At 41.6% G+C, this 27,280-nt stretch overlaps 1 protein-coding gene across 1 annotated transcript in view; it reads left to right on the top strand.

Annotated features, from left to right (window-relative positions):
• stat5a (signal transducer and activator of transcription 5a) overlaps nt 1–27,280 on the top strand; it is a 99,052-nt gene that overhangs the window by 20,766 nt on the left and 51,006 nt on the right. Inside the window, 5 exon segments of the mRNA XM_080300665.1 lie at nt 4,608–4,661; nt 4,893–4,992; nt 4,994–5,213; nt 5,311–5,383; nt 5,386–5,690. Coding sequence (XP_080156791.1) covers nt 4,608–4,661; nt 4,893–4,992; nt 4,994–5,213; nt 5,311–5,383; nt 5,386–5,690 — 752 coding nt within the window.

Here is a 27,280-nt window from a genome sequence, read left to right as displayed (position 1 = left end):
GCCACCACTAGATGTCAGCAGAGTCCACAGGATCAGAAAACGGCCAGTGCTTGTTGCTAAATTTCAATTGAAAAAGTGTAGATTATTAACAAAGCTTATTCATGCAGACTGATATCTTTTCACTGGAAAGGTGTACGTGTTGATGGCTGGGGTCTTATTCATAGCACTGAGCTGGCTTCTTTTCACATACAAATATGGTCATAGTGCAAAAGATCTTTTTGCATCTAAATAATGGCTCCCATTGGCCTGTGGGATATTCAGGTATTTTTAGGTGTCATGTATATTTGGTAACCTATCTTCTGGTAATCCCGCCCCTTCCATCCCTGTCACCTTCACTTCTTTGCTACTGTTAGCATGCCCTTTTCCTGTCTGAATACCATTTCTGAAGATCCTGGTACACTGATGTCTGATTCACTCCTGGCATGCATGCTGTTGATGTATATAGGATGTTCTCTTCAGAACCTGTATCCATATCCACATTTTCAATAATCTGTCTTAAGAGGTTCTTGTCTTGTGCCTATGATGGATAAAAAGTACAGCTTTTTCTTTTGAAGCACATAGCAGAATTGCCAAAAGAAAAAAAATACTGCATGGGTTGATTTCACCTGATAAGGTAAAAGACTTTCTTGTCCATTGTTGCTTCTATTCACATTATCAGGCAGCGTAATCATTATGCTGTGTACAAAGAGTATTTCAATTATTTACTGTCTAAGATTAAATCATAAAAAATTGTCCTCAAAATGGGGCCAAGATTAGGCCACTGTCAGTGGGTTACATTGAGCTCAGTTTCCCCCATTATTCAGAGGAGTCATTATCTAATGATCTTCTGATTTAATACTTTGTGAACAAAGCTGGTCATCAAATTGCTACATCCCTACAATGCACATAATGATATGGGTATCTGCAACGTTTTGACAAGCACTACAAATAGACATATAGTAAAGGCTAGTGAACTGAAGATGAGAAACACATCTGATAATAGATCACCGCAGAGCAAGAAACTCTTCTTCATGAGCAATGAAGTCAGTTCTTCAGATTGTGAAAGTGAAGTTGATGATGCATCGGAAGCTCAGGCGTCAAAGACGACTTTAAGGTTGACTTTATTCTAGCCAAAAGATGTGTATCATTCACTTCAGCTCGCACACTGATGCAACTGATAGCTGATCAGGCATCAACAGCGCTGCCTTCGTAGCAGATCAAAAGATGTTGTTGTAGAGAAGTAATCTTAACCAAGAAATGTTTAGAGCTGAGATACAAGAAGCAGCAAGCTGTACATCCATGCTGCCTCGGGTGAGCAAGTGCAACATTAGTCAAAAAGTTGAACTAGTTGACAGTCCACATTTTCCATTTTTAGCATTTTATGTAAACTTCTGCACACATGGTACTCTTTCTATAATTGTTGTAGTCATGAATTAGCAATCATTGTAGTCTGTGCAAGTTATCTATACAGTAAGATGTAAGCTGGCTGTTTACCTCTGGAGAAAGAATCTTCACTTTGCAGAACAGTGTGTGAAAATATGCAAGAAACATCTACATACATGGCAAAAATAACACAAATGGTCCTCTGCCTAACTTGCCCCAGTCTCTCCTCGCCCTGTCGTGGGAACTACCACAAACATGTTTTAAATATGCTGCCAGCTGTTTATTTTTCCATCTGTCAGTTTGATGAGTTTGTCAACACAACAGCGTCACTTTAAGATTGTGTAGTGTGTAGTTGACATGAAGCTTGGTCATTGGCATTTCAGCTGGCTAGTTATCTGACTTATCTCTCTTTTGACTTTGTCCTTAAAAAAATCAATTGGAAGTGCACAATTAGTGTGTAGAAAAAAAAAGAAAAAAAAAAGCACAGTTCTAAAAAGCGTTTCTAATGTTCATTCTTTTATTTGTGGTTTCGATTCCTGATTAACCAATTATCACATGTGCTAGCACAGGAAGTGGTGACAAAGATCAGGAAGACACACCCTCCACTCCCCATCTGTGAACATCGTGAACTTCCTCTATAGACAGTCATCGCTGATATTTAGAGTTCTCATTTCTCACCATATACTAATATACGCCTTGCTCTTGTGGTTTCATTTAAATCTCTGAGAAGGCGACTCCTCCCGGCACTCAGGGAGGAGAGAGCCGTTAGATGCTTGCAGGTACGGCAACGGCGATTTCATTGGCCTGAACCTGGCAGCTACTGCAACAGCAGGGAGCAGCGCCTTACTGTATACAGCTATGGCTGACATCCTGCCACAGGAAACTATAACAAACCTCAATAGAAAACAACAAGGTGTTATTTTAGAGCATCACTGCCATTTCAATGTTTAAAACTGCTGATGCAGCCTGCTCTGTATTTCTCTTTCTTGCTCACAGTTATTTTAGCTCATTTTACTCTCAGTCAAACAAAATAATGTTTATTTAGTTCCCGTGATTCTGATGTGGTAATTCATTGGGCCTTGATGCCCATAGTGAGTAAAGAAGTATATCACAGCTCAATCTAACATACAGTTAATGTGGGTGTATAATGCCCCTTTAAAAAGACTGACTGCGGTCACATCTTGGAAATTCTTTTGAACTATCACTTGAGTTTGGAGACCGGTCGTCTGAGGCCTTTTCACATTAAAGTGAGACAGCCGGGGTGGGTGGGGAAGCTTTTAAAAGCAGGATTTTTGCTAAATAATTTCTGAGAATGCATAATACATGACCCTCAGAGATCGCGAAGGGAAAGGAGAGAGAGCAACGAGCGAATAAGGGGAAGAAAGGGGTAGAAGCCTCTAGCCTCCTCTTTAAAAAAGTCACTGCCTATTTATATCAGCAGTCGTTTCATTCTCTCATCCCCTTGCCACATCCTACCTGTCCTTGAGAAGAAGCTGTAGGGTGGTGCGTTGTGGTCTCAGGCCGAGTAGAAACACAGGCATCCTGAATGAAAACTTTAATTTCTACAGACCTTCATACCCTTTGAACACATCTGATGATTGTATACTGTTCACAATAATCTTGTGTGTGTCTCCCGTGGGTGTTGTGATTTAGCAGAAATAATTTCTCCACAGTATGCAGCATTCATGTAAAAGATAACCACCCAAATATAGAACCAAATCTGCTCGCGATATAGAGATGCTTTTGCACTGATAAGTCTGGCCACATTTCACAAATCTGAGCATAAGTCATGCTCTCTGCTGCACACGTCTCTTCATATACAGATTGGACATGATTTGATTTGCCTTCTTAGTGGGTTATAAAGGAGGCTGCTTTTCCCAGCTCAAGGGCTATAGCTCAAGTGATGATGTGAGTTGGTCTGACACTGAATGTCACACCCCTCATTGTTGTAGGTTTTCTCATCTGACCTCAGAAATGTCAGCAGATGCTCAGTTTGTGGTATGTATGTGGCTGTGTGACAAAAGTATTTTCAGTTTACTTTGTGAATATTAAGTATATTGTAAATGAGCACTGAATACTCAGTGTCCTCTGTTGTTCCTGCTGATTATCCCTAAATTAGTGCATAAGTAGGAAAGGGAGAGTTGGGAAGGTCATCCTTGCATGCTAGATGAAGAGTGATAATATGACATTAAAAAAGAGCAAGAGTTCTGGCATTAGCTTTAACTGCAAACCATGAAATAATTAAACAGTGTACATATGCACATCATAAGCATACTAATTTAAACTACAATAAGTACATAAATGTGGAAATGTACTTTATTGCCCTGAATATCCAAAAACCACCCAGGAAATTATAGGACGCTGTGTTTCTGAGGCTAGATCTGGTCATTATCATACAGTTTCTGCTGCAAGACTGACCTGTATGCTCCAGTCTGCACCACCTCAGGAAATTAACAGATGATGAAATTTTGGCACCATATAATGCCAAGGGATAAGTTACACAGTATTTAAGATGTTGAGCCACAGCATCCTGCCTGCACAGCTTCAGTGTGTGCCTGGGGTATTGATTTTATAAGTCTCTGGATCCCTGCTGCATGCTGCTGATTGAACATTATTCTTCTAAAAGATATTCCCCTTATTTGGTGTTTTGATTATTATGGTGGAACTTGCGATTTATACAATCTCTATATTCAACCCAACCATTCAGTATCTCTGTGTGTCATCTGAATGAGTGCATTCACATCAGGACAGAAATGTTTCATCATAGGGTTAAAAAGATCACCCAGAAGAACTGGTATTCATCAGCGGTGACCCTACCCTCTGTGGGAACCAGTGGACCAAATCATGTAAGTGAAATCCCCCAGTACAGTGTGGGCTCAAGGGCCCAGGTATTAATTTTTTATAAAACACCCACTCCTTTCTCACTAGATTCGTTTGTTTTAAAGTTTTGACCACGTTTGATGTTGTTTAAATGAATTTTTATTTATTTTTGACCTCAAAAGTTGGTGTATTTTCTTTTTTCTATTGGATTTTGCAATAAACCATATGGGTACTGATAAAGAAATTCATAAAGTGTATCTTCACTAAAATGAGCTAGAGTAAATCGCTGTATTTTAAATAGTAGTTTTAAGATTTTTTAAGATTATTTTTTTTTACATTTTTATGTATTATTTTTTTTACATTTTTATGTATTATTTCCACGTTTCATTTTATTCCATGTTCCATGTTTCTGGATTCTTTAATAGGCTTCCTGGAGCGTCCTCTGGTGGAGACTGCAGCCTGCTTGGCAGAGAGAGTTTGTGAGTTAGTTACGAGCGCTTATTTTGACAAAAATGTCTGCTGAGACATTAAAACTGTAGAAATGTTAAAATGCTCATCCCAAATTCCAAAACACTCACACAAACGTGGTGAGCTTGCTTCAAAGCTTAGTGACTCTGCGCGTGCACGTCAAGGAATCGAGCCGTGATTGCGCACGCGACACTGATGGAGTGGTGCACGTACTTGTCCGTGTGCGCACGCGTTTATGCGAGTGCGCTCTCACGTTCTTGAATTTGTCCCGCGGATGCCTGAGAGGGGAAGATCTCCTCCAGTTTGCAAGCACTGCAAAAGTGTTGCTGGCACGAGGCGATGCGCGCAGAGTCTAGAGAAGCGGACGTGGTGAGAGAAACAGATTTTTTTCAGGGCAAGGAGACGAAACTGCAAGCGATAAACAGGAGCGACATCCTCAAACCCCGATCTTAAGTCTGTATTTCCATTTTTTTTATGAGCACGCGCTTCCAGAAAGCGAAGCGGGAGACGTCGCGCGTGTGGGGTGCACCGTCTGCTTGTTATTTCACCAGGACAGTTCAGTCTGACCGGCCTGGCTCTCGAGTACCAACGCTGCCGTGCGCTCCGATGATGGACCAGCCTCGGTAATTCGGTGAAGGAGACGAGCCGCCCGGATGACAGCAAGTCCACCGTGGTTTGAGAAAATGGGTTGTTTTTACATTGTGGCGGGGAGGGCTCTGCTGTAACACCGGCGGATCATGGCAGGGGTACACGCTTCAGATGGGGTGTCGGGACATTTATTGGATCCTGCCATCAGCGCCCCGCCAGCTCAGGGCGCGACCAACGCTGCGGGGATCACCGGCGATGCGGCCACTCTACCTCCGACCGGTACCCGGACGTACTTGGAGGTGTCGGCCGCCGCTCAGGGGTACGGGGCGGAGGGAGTTTACACCAACGGACGGTACAGGGACCACGGCAGTCCAAGGATCGGGAGTGGCAGCCGTGATAATTCAGCGGAGAGAAGTCAGGGAGCTGGAAACACACCTTGCGGCATCATGAAGGTTGGCGATCACTTATTCTCATTGTCACCGATCCTCAAGGTGACACAAGGAGAATTTGCAAAGTGGCGGTGCTACAGCTGTAAAGCAAGGCAGGCAGTAAAAATGTGTGTGCGGACTTCCAGAGTTTCCGTAAATGCCCCATAAAAAATGAGAATTAGGCAGCTTTCAGTTTTGCAGCGCCCCGTAGAACTTTGGCATAATGTCAAAATTCATAGCCTTATGGGAATAAAGCCGAAAAGTTCGTTAAGGTTTCCATAGAACATCTTTATTTTGTTTTTCATGTGTGGATTTTCCTGCTTAGTGTCAAACCAGTCGAGACACTTTCAGTCACTTTGAAAACCTGATATTAGGTTACCGTAAAGGTCCATATTATAATAATATTAGTTATCCTTAGGTTGTATCTAAATTGGAATTTGTTACAGGGGTAAGAAATGTGGAAGTGAAAGTAAGTCGGACTGATGGTGTGTAGAATTTGGTGTCCTTTGAAACTTTTTTCCCACAATATAAATTTAGATCGTTGGCCGGGGCATGCGCATTTCTTCTTATAGCTCCTTCAGTAATGGATAGTGTCATTCTAATGTTTTTAATGGCGCGCAACCCTAATTAGTGCTCCCATTACTAGAGGTTAATTAACTTGTCTTCCACAAACCTGCACTGTCAAAGTGGCAAGTTTCCTCATGTTATATATAATGTGACTCTACATGCTTTTAGTAGGCTACTGCATAATATCTGCCTTGTTGCAGTCTGTTACAGATTACCATGGGGTCTCTGGTGGATATAGAAGTATTATGGAGGTGGGACACACTGGAGAGTTGCAGTCTGTCATATCAGACTCAGCTTGCATAGCAACTGACAGCATGCAGGCAGGTTATTTGTTACCCCCCATTATTGGATTTCCCCTGAATGTGAACAGACACAAAGTACTCTCATTCAGACCTTCAAACAAACACATAGGCACACACATCTATGAACTTTCAGATGTAAAATCCACTGCAAATTCCATTTATAGTGCCAGTAAAATAGCTATAAAGGAGCCAGTCTGCAGTTTACATTCCTTAAAAAACATACATATTTGTCACAAACAAAATATGATCTCAAACCTCAGGTTGTGTGTTTTAAACTTTCAAGGCTGATGGCTGATTGGAATCAACAAAAAAAGAAAAAAAAATACAGTAGATATTTGAATATCCTGAATTATCTGTGGAAAACGCTTATCATCAGAGTGTTACTTAGTTACAAGTGATACCTATGTGATGCAGTATGGTTTCTTCTGAGAGGTGCACTGATGTGTCTGAGGCGCTTTTTCCTGTTGGATGTCTGTGTGCGCTTGACTGCATCATGCATGTCCTTGGTGAAATAGAGTAGAAGGTACATAAGATAGAATTTTGGAGCGAAAAGAAGGCCAGACTGATAAAAACACAAGGAAACTACAAACTGGGCATAGTTTGAATTCCCTTTTTTATGTTACACGTTACGTGGTACAGTGTTAAGTTTAGAAAAGTCCTCTGCTCTATAAGCTTACTATGATACATCAAATATTGTTACAGTTGCTTGTCTTGACATGTAGAAGAACGTGTAGATATTCGTCGACAGACATTCATATCTTGAAATGTTACTTTCTAATCTTCATCGTGCATCCAAGTAGGGTTTAATTTCTCTGGTCGGTGCTAGAACGATGCACTCCACTAATAAGATAACAATAAAGTAAACACTGGTCAAGTGGGGCATGGCGGGAAAATAGATCAACCATTCTATGCAGTTGGTTTCTGTGTAGCTTCAGCGCACATGACTGCTTTTCAGCAGTTTACTGCATGTCTGTTTAAGCCAAGCTCTAAAAGGTGAAGGAGTTGTGGGTGCATGGGAATCAGGAAGCAAACAAGCTATTCCAGCATTGCATCGGAACATTAACTTGGCCCTCGGTATGCAAATCTTGGAAGGAAGGAGTTTGCATGTTTGTCCTCTTCTAATTTCCTCAGCGGGGTGACATTTTCGTGGTGGAGAGACTGCAAAGTGGCTGGGGAGGTGGGTAGGTGGGGGGTGTTTGGTGATGCAGCCTTGTTATGTAATGCTGGATTGTGGACAGCTGCAAGGCCGGCTCCAGCCTGGCTGCAGGGTGGAGGGGACTGACAACTAGCGCAGCTAGTGAAGCAGCAACCAGTGTTTTACGAAGCATGTAAGGCGGATAGTCTTGCAAGTCAACATAATATACAGTACATTTAGCATATTGTTCCATTCATCTTTATGCATTCTAGATGGGGTTTTTTCAGGCGAGTACAGGCAAGGTAAAGCATTTTGACCTGCAAAGTCAGGTTCTAATTTATTAGGAAAGCACAGACATAAATGATATAAACCCACTTCAACAGAAAATAAAAATCGATACGGGTCACACTGTTATCAGTTGTACATGCATAAGAACATCTCACCCTTTCACCTCTTTTCTCTTTTGCCACGAGAGGCAGGACATCACTTCAACTTTTCATTGATCTCATGTAATAGATTTGAGTCAAAATGACTCAGTGTACCCCTCCCCACCTCCAGAATGCAATAGAATACTTTAAAAGAGCCTGACCTTGCGAGGGGATTAATCCACTGAGTAAAGTGAATGTCCTGGATGAAGATAGGGGCAGGTAAATGCTATGTTCAAATAATCTGAGATGAGACATCAAGTAATTTACAAATTTGCATGCAGCTCATGCAATTTAAAGATAGATGTTGAGAATGTTTTTTTCTTTTATCTGAAGGACAAAATATTCTCTGGGTTAAAACCAAGAAAGACAAGATTTTTGGCACTCTTGCCTCTGTTAGAGAAAAGCGTTCTGCCAAATAATGCCAAATAATCCTCAGCGCTGAAATGTTCCTTCCAATCTCAAGGTCATAGCCCTCCACTTATTTATCATATAAATAGAAAGAGCAGTTTATTACTGCGTTTGACTACCCCTGGTCTCGATAAGAAATTCAGGGCATCCTTCCCTTGTCTCAGCCAGATGACCTGTGTGGTATCAGTGTTAAAGCTGACCAGGCAGATATCAGTGGATTTCATAACGCTCCAAGGTTGATGAGGGAGCAGTCCTAGTTCATGCCACAGGGGTTTTGTATGATTAATTAGGAATGGTCACCATGACATGAACTGTTATTTTAATTTGAATCTCCTTATTTGAATTATTTCTGGAGGATTCTTGCAGTTTGATTATATTTTTCAGTATACCGACTTCACACATGCTTCCTTACTTTTTACGAGAACAGAATAACAGAATTCTTCGAAGACAGACCTTCTGGTTTGTATTATTCCAGTAAAATTTAAAACATGTCGAACACCTGGATAGAAACATAGCTGTAGGGGATATTTTGCGTATGAGGACAGTGTCTTAAATCTCTGCCTCTGAGTCTGGCTATTGTTTCACTAATGTGAGCTTTGTCTGATCCTTTCCAGGGCTGAGGACAACTCAGTACAAGCCTGAACTAATAACACTGATTACATATAGAGGGATCATCTGAGATGATGAAAATGAGAATTGGAATAAGAACCTGTTTATGCATCACTACTCCCATCACAGGCTTTATGAAAAATAATAGCTTTCTCCAGAAACTTAATTTAAAGGGAATATGGGTACAGATAACTCAAGTTTAGGTAAAATGTGTGTCTGTTCATGGATTTCAAAGAGCATAAGTAATTCCCATGTGTCCTGCAGCAGCAACTTGTACTAAACGCCTGGATATTTTTGGAAGGCAGAGATCTGCACTGCGTTGAAAAAGAGGCACCAGAAGATGTGAAGCGGTGATTACAGACGTCTGGGGCTGCTGAGTCATCGTTCGCTCTCTTGGCTCGTGTTCTAAAAGCAGCAATCTGCGAAATACAAACATCTCGAATAGGCTTTATTGTATGTGAAACCGCAACTTAGCATCAAACGGGGAGGTAAATCATAAACAGTTTTGTAAAGGTCACTCACCAACAAGAAACGAGAACAAGCTCACAATCACCCATATCCAGTTATTGAACAACAGTGATTTTAGAGTGTAGAATTATGTGCGTTTTAAGTTTTTGACTTGCTATTTTAAGCATATTTGATAGGCATAACAAAACACTTTCCTCCCTTGAAGCTGACTTGCGTCATAAAGTATAGAAAGGACAAGCAGCATAAGTGCAGCATGGTGTCATAGTGGTTAGCAATGGTGCCTCCCAGCAAGAAGGTCTTTTGACTTTGAGATGGTGACTCTAAATTGGTTGTGGATGTGAGGTAGATAAAGCGCTTAAAGTGCAGAGAATAAAGCGCTGTGTGAATGTGTGGTAAAAAGTAGCTTGGAGTCTAAAGCGCTTTAAATGCCAGTACGTTTGATCTGGTCAATGGGGAAATTTGATATATTTGAGCCACTGTCTTTATTGGAGTTTTTGAAGCTTGGTTATAAACGCTTTCAAGAAACACATCAAACTTATCCAGGTTATTTTTGATGACTAGGCAAATTTCTAAATACAGTTCTAACAAAGATTTGGAGATTTTTATAGCAGCTTCTTTAAAAATTGTTAAAAGGTCTCACGAACCAGTCAAGTTTCTCTTGAACTTTTGGCCATTCATGTGCGTGGAGCAAAGGTGCCTCCTAATCCTTTGTCCTGGTTTATTCCCTTGAAGGATACCGATTTTAACTATAACCCCAATTACCCATGTGTCAAATTGCAAAGAGATCAAACGAGAACAAGTGATTTGATTGGACACCGTCAGGGAGTGCTTGAGGTGATGGCTTATCTTGATGATCCTTGAGGGATGTGCACAACAGTGATGTCATCAGAGGATAGGCAGGTTGTCTATGTCAATGTGGTACTCATGCCAGAGAAAATCTGCGGCTGAAACAATCCAGGCAGGGCATTGGTTTGGACATACACTTTAGTAGAGTCTGGTATGGTCTTGGCTCTTCTGTAGAGTGGTTGTAAGGTTGAATAATGGTCAGATATGTCATCTGATCATCCCCAGGTTTATCTGAGCTAGGGGATGAGAGGTTTGAAAGATAATGTCTGTGAGAACTGCACCATCTCCATCAGGCTTTGCTTTTGCATGCGTTTACTGCCTTCATGCCACTTCCTCTCATCACATGTTTTTTTTTCTGTCAATATACAGTAAGACAGAAAGTGAATGTAACAGTGCCTCCTCAAGAGTACTTTCTGTCAATGATGAAACAATTTGCAATCCTTTGCAAAATACAAAAGCTGCATGTTTCAAACCATGAATGTATCGGACGGATGATGCGTTCTTTTTAATGCCAATTGCATAATTAGTTCTGTTTATTAGTAAGAATATTGACTGGTCCCCTCACTGATTCCCACTTAAGAGTTCTGTGTGGAAAAAAACATGCTAGTTTTTGATGCAGGTTTTTGGTACGAGCAGAACTGTTTGTTATCTTTGAATCTGTACATGCTGTAGAAATAAAGAAGGAAAAACCTCAAAGCAAAAGCTTCGCTGTCGGTACAAATGCTCTACTGTCATAAGGCTTATTTTACTGTTACTGTTCCATTGTGCAACTGTCAGAAAAACATGCCAGCATTGATAAAAGGAACAAAGGATTGGGAGGTTTACAATTCTTTTGGATTGGATCATTCCAACTGGAACCAGTCAAGCTGTTGTGGCTGATAATAAATGAGGCAGTAATAACTATTGAGTACAAATGGATAGGAATATGAAATCCCTTTAGTATGGTGATCAGGATCACGTGTTACCATGATCACATATGCACATAGGTGCCCGTGTGCACAGACACACACTTACACAGAAACACAAGAGGAGAAAAGAAGGCTAATGCTAACACATATTAAAATCAGTTTTTTCATTTCTTTTATTGACTCCGTCATTCTTAGGTTTGGTCTGTCAGATAGAGAGCTCTGTCTTCACGTTTGCATCATTTATTCATCGTCTTCTGCAGACAAGCCATGCCAGGGTGGTCAGGAAGACTTATCTCTGAGACTGAAATTTGAACATGAGGAGAACCTGAACAGTAGAGGGAATGATGTGAGGGATATGGAAATTTCTAACAGTTGTATGCGACAAAAGACTGAACTTTCAGCCACATCTTTCTGTGAGAATACAATAAGATGAGAGAAAGTTAATATTGTAAGATAAGACCAGAGATTTGCTGGAGGAAGAAAGCGAGTCAGCATCTGACCGTCTGACCTTCTGGGTGGATTTACATGAAAGCATATCAGAGCTAGTTTTATGTTTATGTTAAAGATATTAGTAAAGCTTAAAGTCAATATTACCGGCAACCAGTGATGGGAAGAACGGCGTTACAAGTAACTGCGTTACTAACGGCGTTACTTTTTTCAGTAACGAGTAATCTAACTAATTGCTATTCCTATCGTTACAACGCCGTTACAGTTACTAACAAGGAAACGGGGTGGGAAGAAGTAAACACTTATTTAATCCCACCCCTTTGCCATAAATTATCATATAGTAGTTTTTACCTTTAAAATAGTTTTTAAAGGTAAAATGTTGAGGGAAAATCAAAAGTAGTTAAAAATGGCCAGTTATACCCTGGACCCCAGAGGGTTAAACGTTTTTTTAAAGTAACTGTTACGACCCGTCTAGGGCCAGGCCATAACATGAACGAGGCACTCGCTTCCCTCCCCAAGACCCAAGCAGTCACACGAAACCAATCCGTTAGATATGAGGTGATTTATTTACAATGTGAATAAAGAGAACCAAAACGGGAGTGTCAACACTTCAGGGTGAGCCAAGGCCAAAACAATAAACAAAACAAACCTACACAAATCCCGCACCCCTGACCTCACCAAAATAAAGTCAAAAATAAAGACAGAGTCTGACCTCCTTAACTAACTCAAAACAGGAGAAAACGGGTGATCAAAAGAAATGGCAGCTCACCCCTACCCACTCCACTTCCACAACTTTCAAGCGTATACTGCAGCCAGCGGCTACCACAGGACTACTGCTGGGTGATGAGGAGAAATGCGAGGACCTCTCCCGCTGTAGCACTCCAGCCTCCTTTTAATGGGCGGGTCCTCCAGCTGGATCCAATCACGCCGGGGCAGTAAGTCCACTCACCAATCGGAACAGGGACCTGGCACAGCTAAATTAACATAGACAAAAACACAGCACCTGCACAAACAAACACATTCGTAACACCCCCTTCCATAAGATTTAAACAATCCTCCTATTGTTTAATTCCTAAACTACAAAATTGCTCTCGACAGGGCGTCCGCGATGACATTTTCCGTCCCTTTCTTATGCTTGATCTGCAGGTTGAAGTCTTGCAAAAGAAGGGACCAACGCATAAGTCTCTGATTTGAGTTTTGCATCTGGGAGAGAAATACCAATGGGTTATGGTCAGTGAACACTTGAACAGGGATAGAGCTGGATCCGATATACACCTCGAAATGCTGTAGGGCTAACAACAAGGCAAGGGCTTCCTTTTCAATGGTACTGTAGTTCATCTGATGTTTGTTGAATTTTTTTGAAAAGTAACAAATTGGGCGATCCACGCCGCAATGGTCTTCCTGCATAAGGACAGCTCCTGCACCAACCGCACTAGCGTCAACCTCGAGCTTGAAAGGGGACATGAAATTCGGGGCCGTAAGAACAGGGGAACTGCACAGTAATGCTTTCGCAGACTCGAAAGCAGTCTGACAAACAGGCGTCCACACAAAAGGCTTCTTCGGACTGATCAAATCGGTGAGAGGAACGACGACAGTGGCAAAGTTCTTACAAAACCCTCTATAATAACCACACATTCCCAGAAATCGGCGCAGCGCCCTTCTCGTTTGTGGGACTGGAAACTCAACGATCGCCTGTATTTTCGCGGTCACCGGCAGTATCTGTCCCTGACCCACCTGTTTTCCCAGATATGTGATGGTGGCTCTGCCAAATTCACATTTGGCTAGGTTCAACGTAAGCGAGGCCTCCTGAAAACGGCTGAAAACAAGAGAGAGTGTTTGTAAGTGGTCAGACCAGGTGGATGAGTAAATGACAACATCGTCCAGGTAGGCATCGCAGTTATTCACGCCCGCCAGTACTTTGGCCATAAGGCGCTGGAAAGTAGCGGGTGCATTACGCAACCCAAACGGCATAACCGTATACTGGAGAAAATGGTCCGGTGTAACAAAAGCAGATATTTCAGAGGCTCGGGGAGTTAAAGGTACTTGCCAGTAACCTTTTAACAAATCAAGTTTGGTTACAAACGATGCCGATCCCACTCTATCAATACAATCCTCCATTCTAGGAAGAGGAAATGAATCAGGTTTGGTAACAGCGTTAACCTTCCTGTAATCATTACAAAACCGAGGAGTGTTGTCAGGTTTTGGTACTAGCACACACGGTGAACTCCATGCGCTGGCGCTCGGAAAGGCTAAACCGTGTTCTAAGAGATAGTCAACTTCCTTCTGCATTATCGCCCTTTTCACTGGGTTCACTCGGTAAGCATGTTGCTTAATCGGTTTATGTCCTTCCACATCAATATCGTGGCACAGGACCGCAGTTTGACGAGGGTGATCAGAAAAAAGTAATAAGTTCTTTTCTATCAGATCAGTGATGTCAGCTCGAGCGGGTTCAGACAGGTGGACTAAATATGTGTCTAAATCATTTAAGATCTCCGAATTTTTTAACCGGCCGCTACCCAGCGCTTCACTTTTCTGGAGTAGCCCGTCATCAGAGGGTTCATAGGGAGAAACAGTACTAGCGGCGCACACTGGAGACGGCGCACCCGAAGGACTCCTCGAGTGAAACGATTTTAACAGATTAAACTTCTGCAAACAGCTTTTTTATCATAGCGAGTTTTCATTTTAGCTTGCGTATGTGACAGATTCTCTCGAGCTAACTGACATGCAAGGTGAAGCTTTTCCCGAAGTCCGCTAACATAATCCAGAACATTATGCTGAGTTTCAGAAGTTTCTGACAACCACTTCTCCTTCAGAAGGCGGAGGGGACCGCGGACCACGTGTCCAAACACCAGATCCATCGGACTGAATCCCAAGGATTCCTGAGTGACTTCTCTGACTGCAAACAACAATAACGGCAGACCCTCATCCCATTCTCTATCCGACCCCGCGCAGAACTTGCGCAGCATAGCTTTGAGGGTTTGATGGAATCTTTCCAGAGCACCTTGACTTTCCGGGTGGTATGGACTGGATTTTACATGTTTTATGTGCAACTCCTCCACGACCTGTGCAAACATTTTTGAGGTGAAATTCGTTCCTTGGTCTGTTTGAACAACCTTTGGAAGCCCGAAAGTAGAGAAAAATTTAAGTAGTGCTTTTAGCACCGGTTTTGCTTTCAGCGTGCGTAGTGGAATTGCCTCTGGGTACCTTGTTGCTGAACACATTATTGTAAGTATGTATTGGTGTCCGGATTTGGTTTTTGGCAGGGGACCCACACAATCCAATATTACTTTTTCAAACGGCTCACCTATGACTGGAATAGGATGTAACGGAGCAGGTGGAATGGGTCTGTTAGGTTTCCCCGCCATCTGACATGTGGTACAGGTACGGCAATATGCCACCACATCAGCTTTCAACCCTGGCCAAAAGAAGTTGCGCAACACCCGATGATATGTTTTGTTCACCCCAAGATGTCCAGCCATGCTGGCATCATGCGCTAAGCTAAGCACCTGCCCTCGATGTGGCTTCGGCACCACCACCTGCGTAGCACCAGACAAACCACACCGGTCAGAGGACCACCTCCTCATAAGAACTCCATCTTGCAAAAAATAAGAAGTGGGTGATTCACTTCCTGCACTCTTAGCTGCAGATAGAAAACAGGGAGCCAGTGATGAGTCATTCTGCTGAGCGGTTATCAATGCATCCCTATTCAATTTCTCATCCAGCTCTGGCATCAGTTTCATCACATCGCTTTTTGTTCTGTCACTCTCACGGCTGGGAGATATTCTCCCGTCTGGCGTCGCCATAAACGTGTCAGCAACATCCATAACGTCATCAAATTTGCGTGACTGCGCACGAGTGATTGCACAAACAGGAAACACATTTAACAAAGGGGCGGCAACATCAGTGACAGAAGAAATAGGCGTTTCCACCACTTCAGGCGGTGGGAAAACTGTCCCACCAGCCAAGTCATTTCCTAAAATAAACGAAACCCCTTTAATCGGCAACTGGGAACTCACCGCAACTTTGACATGCCCCGTTTTCACGGGCGAATGTAAATGGACTTTGTGTAACGGCGCCCGAAGAACGCTCATCTTAATTCCCCAAACCAACACATCCGAATCACAAGCAGTTTTATCTGACAATGGTAGTACACTATCCAACATAAACGACTGATGCGCACCCGTGTCCCGAAGAATAGTAACAGGCACTTTGTCGGCCTCTTCTCCCGTCACAGAAACAAAGCCTTTCGTGATGAACGGTTTAAAACGTGGCTCTATTTCTGCATCCACATGGTGCAAATCACGGGTGAGAGTGGAATGCGATTTAGGCAAAGGGACAACTTTGATGAGACCTACGCCCGCTGGATTTCTAGAGCCTTTGCGCTGCTCTTTCCTCCGGAGCGCAGGACAGACAGCGATCAGATGTCCGGGTTCGCGACAATAAAAACAGTCGCGATTAACACCATCCTCCTGTCTATCTTTCAGTCCTATCTTTGGTGACTTTATCTTCCTTTCCTGTCCCACCCTAGTATTCTGTGCGACAGCGGCTGAAAATATAGTTTTGTGGGTGAGAGTAAACTCATCAGCCATCACTGCCGCTTTAGCAAGTGAGGTCACCTTTTGCTCGTTCAGATAAATAACTACTTGGTCCGGCAAACATTTTTTGAATTCCTCTAACAAAAGAAGCTCTTTCAGCCCCTCAAAATCCTGTGCTTTACTGGCCTGCAACCATCGTTCAAACAGGCGACTTTTCTCACGGGCAAACTCCACAAATGTCTGATTGGCGGTTTTTTCACACTTCCTAAATTTTTGACGGTAGGCTTCTGGGACGAGCTCATATGCCTGCAACACAGTCTTCTTCATGACGTCATAATCCAGGCTATCTTCAATTGATAAACTGGTACACACCTCCTGGGCTTTGCCAACCAATTTGCATTGTAACAGCAGCGGCCAAAATTCCTTCGGCCAGCTTAACGCGGCCGCTATACGCTCAAAAGCGTTAAAATAGGAATCCACTTCGGCCTCACGAAACGGGGGAACCAGTTTAACGTGTTTGGTGATGTCAAAACCTGTCGGGACCGCGGTGGACGTACTAGGATGACTAGAGGCAGATGTGGAGGGCTTTCGCTCCAGCTCCAAAGCTCTGACACGGAGGTGCATTGCTTGTACCTCAAGCTCTTTAGCACGGGCTTCCACCTCCCGAATACGGAGGGTCAAACGGAGATCTTCCGTAGACCGCCCCGCCAGGGGTTCCCCGGCCGTACCAGACTCAGCTGCTTCAGGCTTCGCCCCAGCAGCATCAGAGTCCGCCTCGGCTGTGTCAGAGCCCGCCTCAGCCGCATCAGAGTCCGCCTCGGCTGGTAGCACGTTAACAGGCCCTTTGGCATCCGACCCCGGCTCAGCCTCCGGAGCCACCTTCACACCCCCGCCATCAGGCTGCTCTACAGCTGCCTGCGGGGCAGGAAGAACGCCTCGCTCCACCAACTCTGCACACAAAGCGTCCCTAACCACCGCTTTGCGGGCACCATAGGACACTTGAACGTCATAACAACTAGCAATGATAAGCAAATCCGCTTTCCTGCACTTCACAATTCTATCCCACGAAGGCGAAGTAACAAAATCATCCAAAGAAAACTCCATAATTCCACACACCTACCACCCCCACACCCAAGAAAACCGCCAACAGACCAAACACACGCAAAAACCCACAGAAAAAGGCAGAGGACGAGCCCCCAATTCATGTTACGACCCGTCTAGGGCCAGGCCATAACATGAACGAGGCACTCGCTTCCCTCCCCAAGACCCAAGCAGTCACACGAAACCAATCCGTTAGATATGAGGTGATTTATTTACAATGTGAATAAAGAGAACCAAAACGGGAGTGTCAACACTTCAGGGTGAGCCAAGGCCAAAACAATAAACAAAACAAACCTACACAAATCCCGCACCCCTGACCTCACCAAAATAAAGTCAAAAATAAAGACAGAGTCTGACCTCCTTAACTAACTCAAAACAGGAGAAAACGGGTGATCAAAAGAAATGGCAGCTCACCCCTACCCACTCCACTTCCACAACTTTCAAGCGTATACTGCAGCCAGCGGCTACCACAGGACTACTGCTGGGTGATGAGGAGAAATGCGAGGACCTCTCCCGCTGTAGCACTCCAGCCTCCTTTTAATGGGCGGGTCCTCCAGCTGGATCCAATCACGCCGGGGCAGTAAGTCCACGCACCAATCGGAACAGGGACCTGGCACAGCTAAATTAACATAGACAAAAACACAGCACCTGCACAAACAAACACATTCGTAACAGTAACGCAATAGTTACTTTTCAAGTAATTAATTACTTTTAGAATATTGTAACTCAGTTACTAAGTCAGTTACTTTTTTGAAGAAGTAACTAGTAACTATAATTCATTACTTTTTCAAAGTAACTTTCAAAGTAACTGCTGGCAACAGTAATTCCCCTACAGGGAAAAAAAGAATGTACTGCTGCACTTTTGTTGTCATATTTTACAACAGAATAAGGTCATGTATTTGACAACACTGAAATACACCTTTTAGACTACTATACATAAATGAGGTTCTAATGTCATCAAGCGAAGTCCAGCATAAATGCATAAATGAGTTTACTGTTCTGAGCCTATCCTGGCTGTCATAGTGTAAGAGCAGGGTACACCCTGGACAGGTTGCCAATCTGTTGCAAAACTAAGGCATATAGAAAGGCAACCAGTCAAACTGACAGCCAATTTAGAACGATCAATTAACTTAACCCCATGCATGTCTTTGGACTGTGGGAGGAAGCTGGAGTGCCAGGAGAAAACCCACAAGACACTGGAAGAACATACAAACAGACTGGGTTCAAACCCAGGTCCTTCTTGCTATGAAGAAAGAGCTGTGGTGCTGACCGCTGCACCACGGTGTCCCCCCCCCCCCGCCTTTATTTGTGTATTTAATTCATTCATGTGGATTTCCATGAATGAACCAGTTAGCACTTGCTTCTGTTGCTGAAATCTTTAGAACTTTAGAGTTAAAAAAAGAAGTGTATGAGGCTTGTCTCCACTCCAGCCTGTCTCATCAGCATATACAGCTATCGGTATCCAGCGCTGTCCTGCATCATGTTTACTGTCGCCAAGTTTCTACAGCTATGAACACTGATTGGTTTAAAGAGACCTGTAGCTTAATCATGCTCTCTGGTTTCAGTATTTCTTTCTTCTTGTCAGCATGGATACTCGTGTACTCGATTTCTGTGTACCCACTTTGCTAGATATTTATTTATTAATTTTTTTATGTGTGTTTTATGTTTCCGCTTTGAGGCGCTCACCATGTCAAGACCTAGCCAACCTTAAACCTCAGCATATTTACACCTTTCATAATCGTGGGACTGATCTTATGTAATTCACACTGAAAGCTGGACTGCACAAGTGCATTTTTCTGCTTCTTAGATGAGAAGAGGAGCTTGCTTTGTTTTTACATCTCTGTTGATAGATGCATCGTGAAATTACTGTATTTTATAATCGGTTTTTGGCTTTCAGTCAAATATTTGTGGTTTCAGGGTGTAAATTTCAATACTTCTTTCTGCTGCTGACTGAAATGCATGTTCAACACAAAGTAACAAAACCTGCCAGGTAGACCAAAAATATCTTTGTAGTCTTTGTTGTTTAGATTTTTAATCATTCATCAGACAATTTCAAGTTTAATGCTTATTCTATTAGAGACTTTATTAATAATTGTGTTTGCTTAGCAAAACATTAAAGACATTAAATGTCCAGTAGAAATGACAAACAGCAGCAATGATTAGCTTGACGAAAATTACTGTCTCTAAAATTGATGCTCCTTTAAATGATCATTCAGATGATGCTTGTAGGCTGACTCTTCACTCAGTCTTATTTAGAACTGCAGCTTAATACACAGAGTTATATGAAATTTTCAGCCTTCACATTGAGCATTGTGCTTGTCAAGATGCCAACTTCAGGTAATCAGCGCAGAGTACTGTATAATCGCAAACCTAATTGTGTGAAAATCATTGTGTGCACAATACCAAGCTCCCTTCACTTTTTGCTATGCTTTTAAAAAACAAAACAAAACCAGTGCAATGCATTGCAAAAGCATTATTCAAATTGCCCAAAGCATTATGCAAAACTGATACTGAAAACAAGACTCGGCGCTCTTTTGGGTGGTAAAAACTTGCATGATCAGGTTCCTGTCTACTAACTGTGCAACTGTTGTACTCACTATTATGAATCTAACTACTGGAACTCTGTCAGTGTTCAATTACACATTTAAGCTTTTGGACTTTATGGTTAGTGATTGAAGCAGCACAGCACCGAGGCTCATAAACAGTATTGGCTAGAATCTAAAGGCCTGTTGTCAGCTCAGCTATGCTTTATGCTTGCTTACCGTTGTGGCTAGTACAGAGAGTTTGCCAAGGATTCACAGATGGTCCCATTTTTCTCTTTCTCTGGCACAGATTACATATGAACAGGGAATTAAGTATAAGAGCTTAATGTTCATATAAATGGGAAGAGATATGATATAGAATTTAATTGTCTTGTTGTGTGATTCAATTATTGACCCTTTCTGGGAATTTTTGTTTGTGTCTTTGTGTCTCATTTCATCCAGGAAGTGCTTAGTTTAAGCCTTGTCATTTGTGCATCTGATGGTTTGTGGAATTTGCCAGAGTTGCTGTGTCTGCCCAGTCATTCTTTAACTGCATCACCTACACAAACGGAACATGAGTTGGAATCAAATTTACCTCAAACTTTTAAAGCAAGATCTTAACTCCCAGTAATTCTGCTGTTTGTTTGAAATCTTGTGCAGATGCTGCTTAGACCATATGCCTGGTTTATTTTAAAGATGTAAAAGTATCTGTGTCTTGTGCCGCTGTGTCCTCAGTGATGCTTTCTGTGACCTAGTATGTATTGCCCCAGGGTGTCTTTCTGCAGGTTACAGTGCAAGCACAGACATGTGACTCAAACATTCCACTGATGCTCTGAAGACACGCACACACACGCACACACATGCACATTAATAATTTCAATGCATATGCATATATAAATGGCTCTTTTGCATTGCACAACTGTGTTTTTGTGTTTCCAGTTCTGTTTATCTGTTCTTTACATCACCTGTCCACTAAATGTCTGCAGTATTGTATTATATGTGTGCACTATATATATGTACTGGTAGTTATTGACAAATTTTAGGATTGGCAGACTAAGCTCAGGGGTGTCTTGCAATAGCTTTCTATTTGCAATGGACTTCTGGTCTGCCTTCCCAAAGCTGCTGAATGTACTGTGCATCGGTTTGTATATTTATATTTTCTCTAAAAGTACACAGTTTGTGTGTGACTAGAGAACAGATAGGGCTTTGCTGTGACTTTGGAGTAAAGGATTATATGTGTGTTCTTTTCATTGCATGTGTAGGGTTCATGAGAGACATAGATCTGGACTTTACAGTGTGAAATATGATACTATGCAGTGAGCTCTTCCTGGAGCTGGGAAAATAATAGACGGAGAGGGAGGAAGGAGAAGAGGCACAACCTGAAAGCAAATGAGAGAGAGTCGGTTTTCTTGAAATGAAAAGATAGAATTCATATTTAACAGCGCAATTTGTAGAATAAGAGGTTGTCACAGGGGTCGCTGTTCTATCTGTTAAGCCGTGTTGACATAGTGAAGGCTCATTCATCATCATGTACTGATATTTGTGTTTTAATACTGACTTGGAGGATCCTTGAATCAGTCTAGAATACATCAACAGCGGAAATTTATCCAACAACCAACCTGCACGTTGATCTGATGGATAACAAATAGAGTAATGGCTTGCTGTAAGGACCAGGCATCTAGACTTTGCTTGATGACATTAGAAACAGTCTGCCAGGAAGCAAAACTTTGACAGAGGAACAGTGGTTTTCTTCACTTCTTCTTCACTCAACTCTTTTAACCGGTGGTGGTTTATACACCAGTCCTCATTTGTGTTTAGTCCTGTTTCCTCTACCCTCACTCCTAATCGGTTGCCCTCCGGCAGATTCAGACTTCAGATTCAGGAGGTTTGTTTTTGTTAAAAGGAAGTTTTTCCTTTCCTTTCCTTCACCAGGTTCTTGCTCGTTGGGGGTTGTCTGAGTGTTAGGGTTTCTCTGTATTATTGTAGGGCAGAGGTCTCGAACTCCAGTCCTCGAAGGCCACTGTCCGGAAACTTTTCCATGTGTCCCTGTTGCAACACACCTGAATACAATTAGTAGGTCATTAGCAAGACTATAGAACTTGACTGCATGCTGAGGTGGCAGTTCAGCCAATTGATTCATGTTACAGCAGCTCATGAGTGAATGAACACAGTGCAATAAAAGTATATTTTTTCCAAACACTTACATTTACTTAAATTTACTTGAGTAGGGTTAGGGGTTTCCACTTCAGGATGCAATCAAAATCTCTTCTCTTGCTCATGACCTACTAATCTTATTCAGGTGTTTTGCAACAGGGACACATGGAAAAGTTTCAGGACACCGGCCCTCGAGGAGTGGACTTTGAGACCCCTGTTACAGGGTCTTTACCTTTAGATATAAAGTGCCTTGAGGAGACTGTTGTTGTGAGTTGGCACGACATAAATAAAACTGAATTGAATTGGTCCCTGCTCAGCCTAAAAGCAACCCCCAGCCTTCTGTGTTGTCTTCTGCCCAGCCTGTTCTTTAGCTGTTTTTGCTTTACTTCAGCATGATTGACAAGAGCTCTGAATCATAGACTGTTTAAAAAGGAAAACAGCTTCTTACTTACTTCTTACTTTTCTAATGTTGGACTGGGGAAAGACTGGTTGCGAACATGACTAACTATTCTGTCTTTAGGCCCAAAATGGTTCGGGTGCTACTTAGCAACTAAATTCACGTCTCTGAATCATAATACATAGTGGTTCTTAGAGTTGTTATTCAATTTTTTGAACCACTTAAAAATATTAATGAACTCTGCTAACTGCTGCTTTAAGGGACAGGAAATGGAAAGAAACAGGTTCTAGACCACAATCTGCCTGTGTGTCTTAAACCATATGATTGATGCATGGTGTGACAGCTGACACTGGCTAAATGCTCAAGTAGCAGGAATAGTATATCCACCACCTTGTGTTTATTTTTGCTTCTTTGACTGCTGCAGCTCCAGTTGAGCCTATCAGCAAGGAGCAAACACCTTTTTCTATTACAGTAAGAGGAACGATTAGTTGGGAAATGGGTGATAAAAGTCTGTGAATAGCAACAAAATGTGTATTGAAATGCCCTGAATTCCTGTGGTTTAGCCAACCAGTTCTCTAAACCTTTCTTCTATTTAACAAGTTACTGTAAGATGGATGTCCAGTCTTCAAAACTAGCCGCCATGAGTGTTTGCACCAGTACAGACCAAAAAAATCTGCTTTCATAAACTTCAAACATGCCAGAGTAATACATTGCAGGCAACATGCTGGCTCCATGTTTTTGGCTTCTTGGTTGTCACTTGAGTAAAGCAGTTGTGAGCAGGAAATGTTTGAAAACTATGCTGGGTGGTCTGTTATTGGACATTCTGAGCTCTGACATTCCTAAAAAAAATAATTTACGTATGAGGTGGTTGTTTGAAAATGATGGCAGGGAAATCAACATTGAACAGTTTGCTGTTGGTTTTGACCAAAACAGGCAGGCAGACAGTCAGAAAGGAAAGTTAAAAGTAATGAAATGTCAGATTTCCTTGAATGCATTCCCATGAAGGATTATTGCACCTTCTTACAACTGCAGTTCCATACTTTGAAACTAAAGTAATTAATTTGGAAACTGATAAATATATGCAATTTATTATTAAAGGAGGGAAGCATGTGCAATAATGGCCCTTTATTGAGTTCCTACTACCTAGATGGCCTTTTTATGCATTTACCTTCTTAATGCTATTGCGTAATGTCAGATTCCAATTAGGCTGAACAGAACAGGCCAGTCATAGTAAGTGAGTACAAATTCAGCACAGTGTGACCCAGATGTCAACTGCCTTGACAAGTTGTGTGAAAGGAGCGCTTGTTGTCATTGGCTTTTTCTTTCCTTTTTTTTCTAAAATTGAGGCAGTTTAAAGAAATTGGAGGGAAAAAAACAGCTCGACTGTCTGGAATACAGTTTCATTTGTAAGCTTGTGTGTCGGTGTCGCCATATGATTGCACTCAAGGAGTGGATGCAAAGCCATGAGTCAGTGTAACTTTGAGTGTGCGATTGTGTAAAAAGGTCAGACACTCATGCAACACGGAAGCCTGTTTAGTAATCAGGGAGAATTAAGGTCAGTGTGTAGATCTGATTGCCAGTGAGTTGCAGGTGCTGGGAGGTGTGGGTGGCACGCAGCGCGGGCCAAAAATAAGCATAAGGATCTCAATTACATCTCAGTTTTTTAAAATGGATTTAAATGCATCCACATCCAGCTGAACTTGATTTAATTTGACTGCGTATCCTAACTTTAGAAGGAGAGTAGGACATTCTACGGGAATATACTGGAAACAGGGAATACAACAATCGATGTCAATTTTCCCAATCAAGTGTTGCATTGATTACTCTGAGGGTTAATCATGTTAATCAATATGGACACAAAAGTAAATAATCTTTGCACTAACTTCATTAGTGACTTCTTTTTAGTGGAAGTGGTGGGAAAAGCTTTGAGATCCTAGATTACCTACAGTAGTGTATGTGTTTTATTTGAAATTATTACATTGTTAATAAGGTATCAACCTTGTAGAAGCAATGTTCTACCTACTTTACAGTCGTTTTAAATGGGTGTAATTAGATAATTAAGTGACATAGTCACTGTGGGTTTATTGGTCTCACACTGAATATTGAATCCAATCAATTTAAATCAATTTTGTTTCATTTTTTTAGAAATAGGCCAGGGGGAATGATTATATTATAGTTCTTCCTGTTTAGTTGGCACATAAGTGTGTAAACACAATAAAAGCATGCAATAAAAAGACTTGAAATTGATCACTGAGACAAATTTCTGATCTTGTGCAAACTCACTTAAAAGCCAGTGAATTTTTCTTTTGAATGGTAGTCTTATATCTCAGAAGCTGATTGTTTCAGACAAATAAAGCAATTTAAGACATTAGGGTCAGGCTGAGATGAGAGGAAAGAAATTTCTCAGGAGCTTAATGGAAGAAGTCTGAGAATATTGTCAAAATCTCACACTGATGTTAATTTGAGCTTGGCTAGGAGAAATAGGCTGGACAAAAAAAGAGGTTTGATTTGAAATGTTCCTTTTCTTCTGGATGTTCTGAATGTCAAATGGCCTGCGTTGAACAAGAAGTGGGGGAATAGCATACCGATCAATGTTCAGACATCTCTGGTGAATGCTGTTCAACAGAGGAGAGGAAAAGAGCAAAGATGGAGTATGAAAAGGAGGATGAACAGAGGACTAGACCAAAGGAGAAGGCACTGTGTGTTCTACAGCTATAGGCCATTAGCACCTTCAGTTGGCACTAAACCTGAACAGTCTTCTCCCAACAGCCCAGTCACGAAGCGGGAGGATGCAGAGAGAGGCAGGGAAGTGAAACACAGATGAACGGAGAGAGTGAAGATATGAGAGCATACATTTTGCATGTACATGCTTCAGTGAAGTTACAAGGGTGTTCCTCCTCCTTCTGCCTCTCTGTCCTCATTTAACCTGAGTATAGCGTGGGCGTTATCTGTAATTTATGAGAAGTTTGACTTAACAAAAAAGTAAAATGCTGTTTGTGTGGGTACCGGACGGATGCTATCTTCCTGAAGAGGCTCACGGTTGTGTTCATCAGATTTAGAGCGCCAACTTGAAATGAATTGTAATACGACTACAAAACAGTGTAGCTGTGTGCCATAGACTGAGGTCCTTACTCACAGGGATCATTTGCATGTGTGTGTGTGTGTGTGTGTGTGTGTGTGTTCAAATTGATGTGAAAACTAGTTCTAGTTGATCTGGATGGATGAGCTATAATGGCATATTTAATTATATTAAGTATATGGGTGATTCAAATTTTTTGGAGTTTGATATTCAATTCTTAGCTTTCTTTAAAGTTTAGGTTTCAAAATTTATTTACTCAATTTTCAGAGTTTTTTGCTTTAGTTCTAGTTTGTATTAACGGAATTTAGTCAGTTCCATCATCGTTTCCCCCCAAATGTTACGTTTATTCACGTGTCTGCGTTTCCTGATTTTCAGTTATTTTACTTTTATATGTTTTGTCTTGCAGTTAGTTTTACTCCCCCTGCTGTCTCAATGCAATTGATTGTCTTTATCTGTGAGATTACTAACATATGCAATTGATTCAAATCCCCTAATTATCGTCTTCTACCTAGTCTGTGTTACCGTGTCTGTTGATTCCCCCCTTTGTGTTTTTATGAGTTATTTGAATTTTGGGATACCCAGCTTTTGGAGTCTAGTGTATTTCTGCATTGACCTGAATGACTGTCTTGCCTTTTTTTGTTAAAGTCAATTGCTTACTGATTACTTAATAATTAATCTATTCATTTTCTATTCAAGGCAATCCAAGTAGTTGATGGAAATGTGGACATTTATATCTTGTCCAGAGTTGCAAGGTTAGCATGCTTTTTTTTGTTAAACAGTGAAGCAGACATGTTATACTTTTACTAACTGAACCTATATTAATGTAAGAGCAATATTAACACATGAGATTACAAACTTATTTTACTTTGCCTCCGTATGCAAACAGTCAGGGTTTAAAGTGAGATTTGGCAGGTGGAAGAGCCCTGATTGGTTGTAGTGGCTCAGCATGGTGAAACAAAATAACAGTAATTTCTATTGTGAGCTTCAGTAGGTTTTCTGTGTGTTCAGGATGTGTTTGTCTGACCTGTGCTGATGCTGCTGCTCCTCTGACATTTACTGCTCTTTGTGGGTTTACACAACCGAATTCAACAGGATATAACCCAATATTTCACCTGCTATCTTTGCTGATTTCCATTCTCTACATGAACAGTATGCTGTTTATACTAGACAGTATAAAGTTAGCATGAAGTTTGAGTTTAAATAATTAATCTTTTCTTTTTTTTTTAGAATTTACCACAAACAAAAAAATATATTGTTTTAATAAGGAACATAAAGTGAGACACAACCTATAAAAACACAAGTAAACAAAAGTAAAAAAAAATGGGTGTACCATCTAGTTAACACACACACACACACACACACACACACACACACACACACATATATACAGAAGTACAGTAACAAAATATTTTTTACTTTGTTACTGTACTTCTGTATAACTTTGTAAAGTATTTTTACTTTATTACCCCTCCCTCACCTCTGCCAACCATAAACACCAGAAGTCAAAGGTAAGAGGAAAAGTATCCTAGGTGGTGTTTTACCTGGAAAATGTAAGTAGAAGTATAATTTAACATCATCTCACTGCGGTTTAACAATAACTACATTAACTTAACTTTGCAACTCTGCAATCTGCTTCTTTGGATGTTTTTTTTTCTTTCTTTCAGGCAAGTAAAACAGATTTTTGTTCTAACATGTTGCTATGTATAGT

This window comes from Astatotilapia calliptera, chromosome 4, assembly GCF_964374335.1.
Source record: "Astatotilapia calliptera chromosome 4, fAstCal68.1, whole genome shotgun sequence".
NCBI classification, from domain to species: Eukaryota; Metazoa; Chordata; class Actinopteri; order Cichliformes; family Cichlidae; genus Astatotilapia; species Astatotilapia calliptera.
Note: the sequence above shows the minus strand (reverse complement) of the source record. Positions and strands in the feature narration are given on the sequence as shown.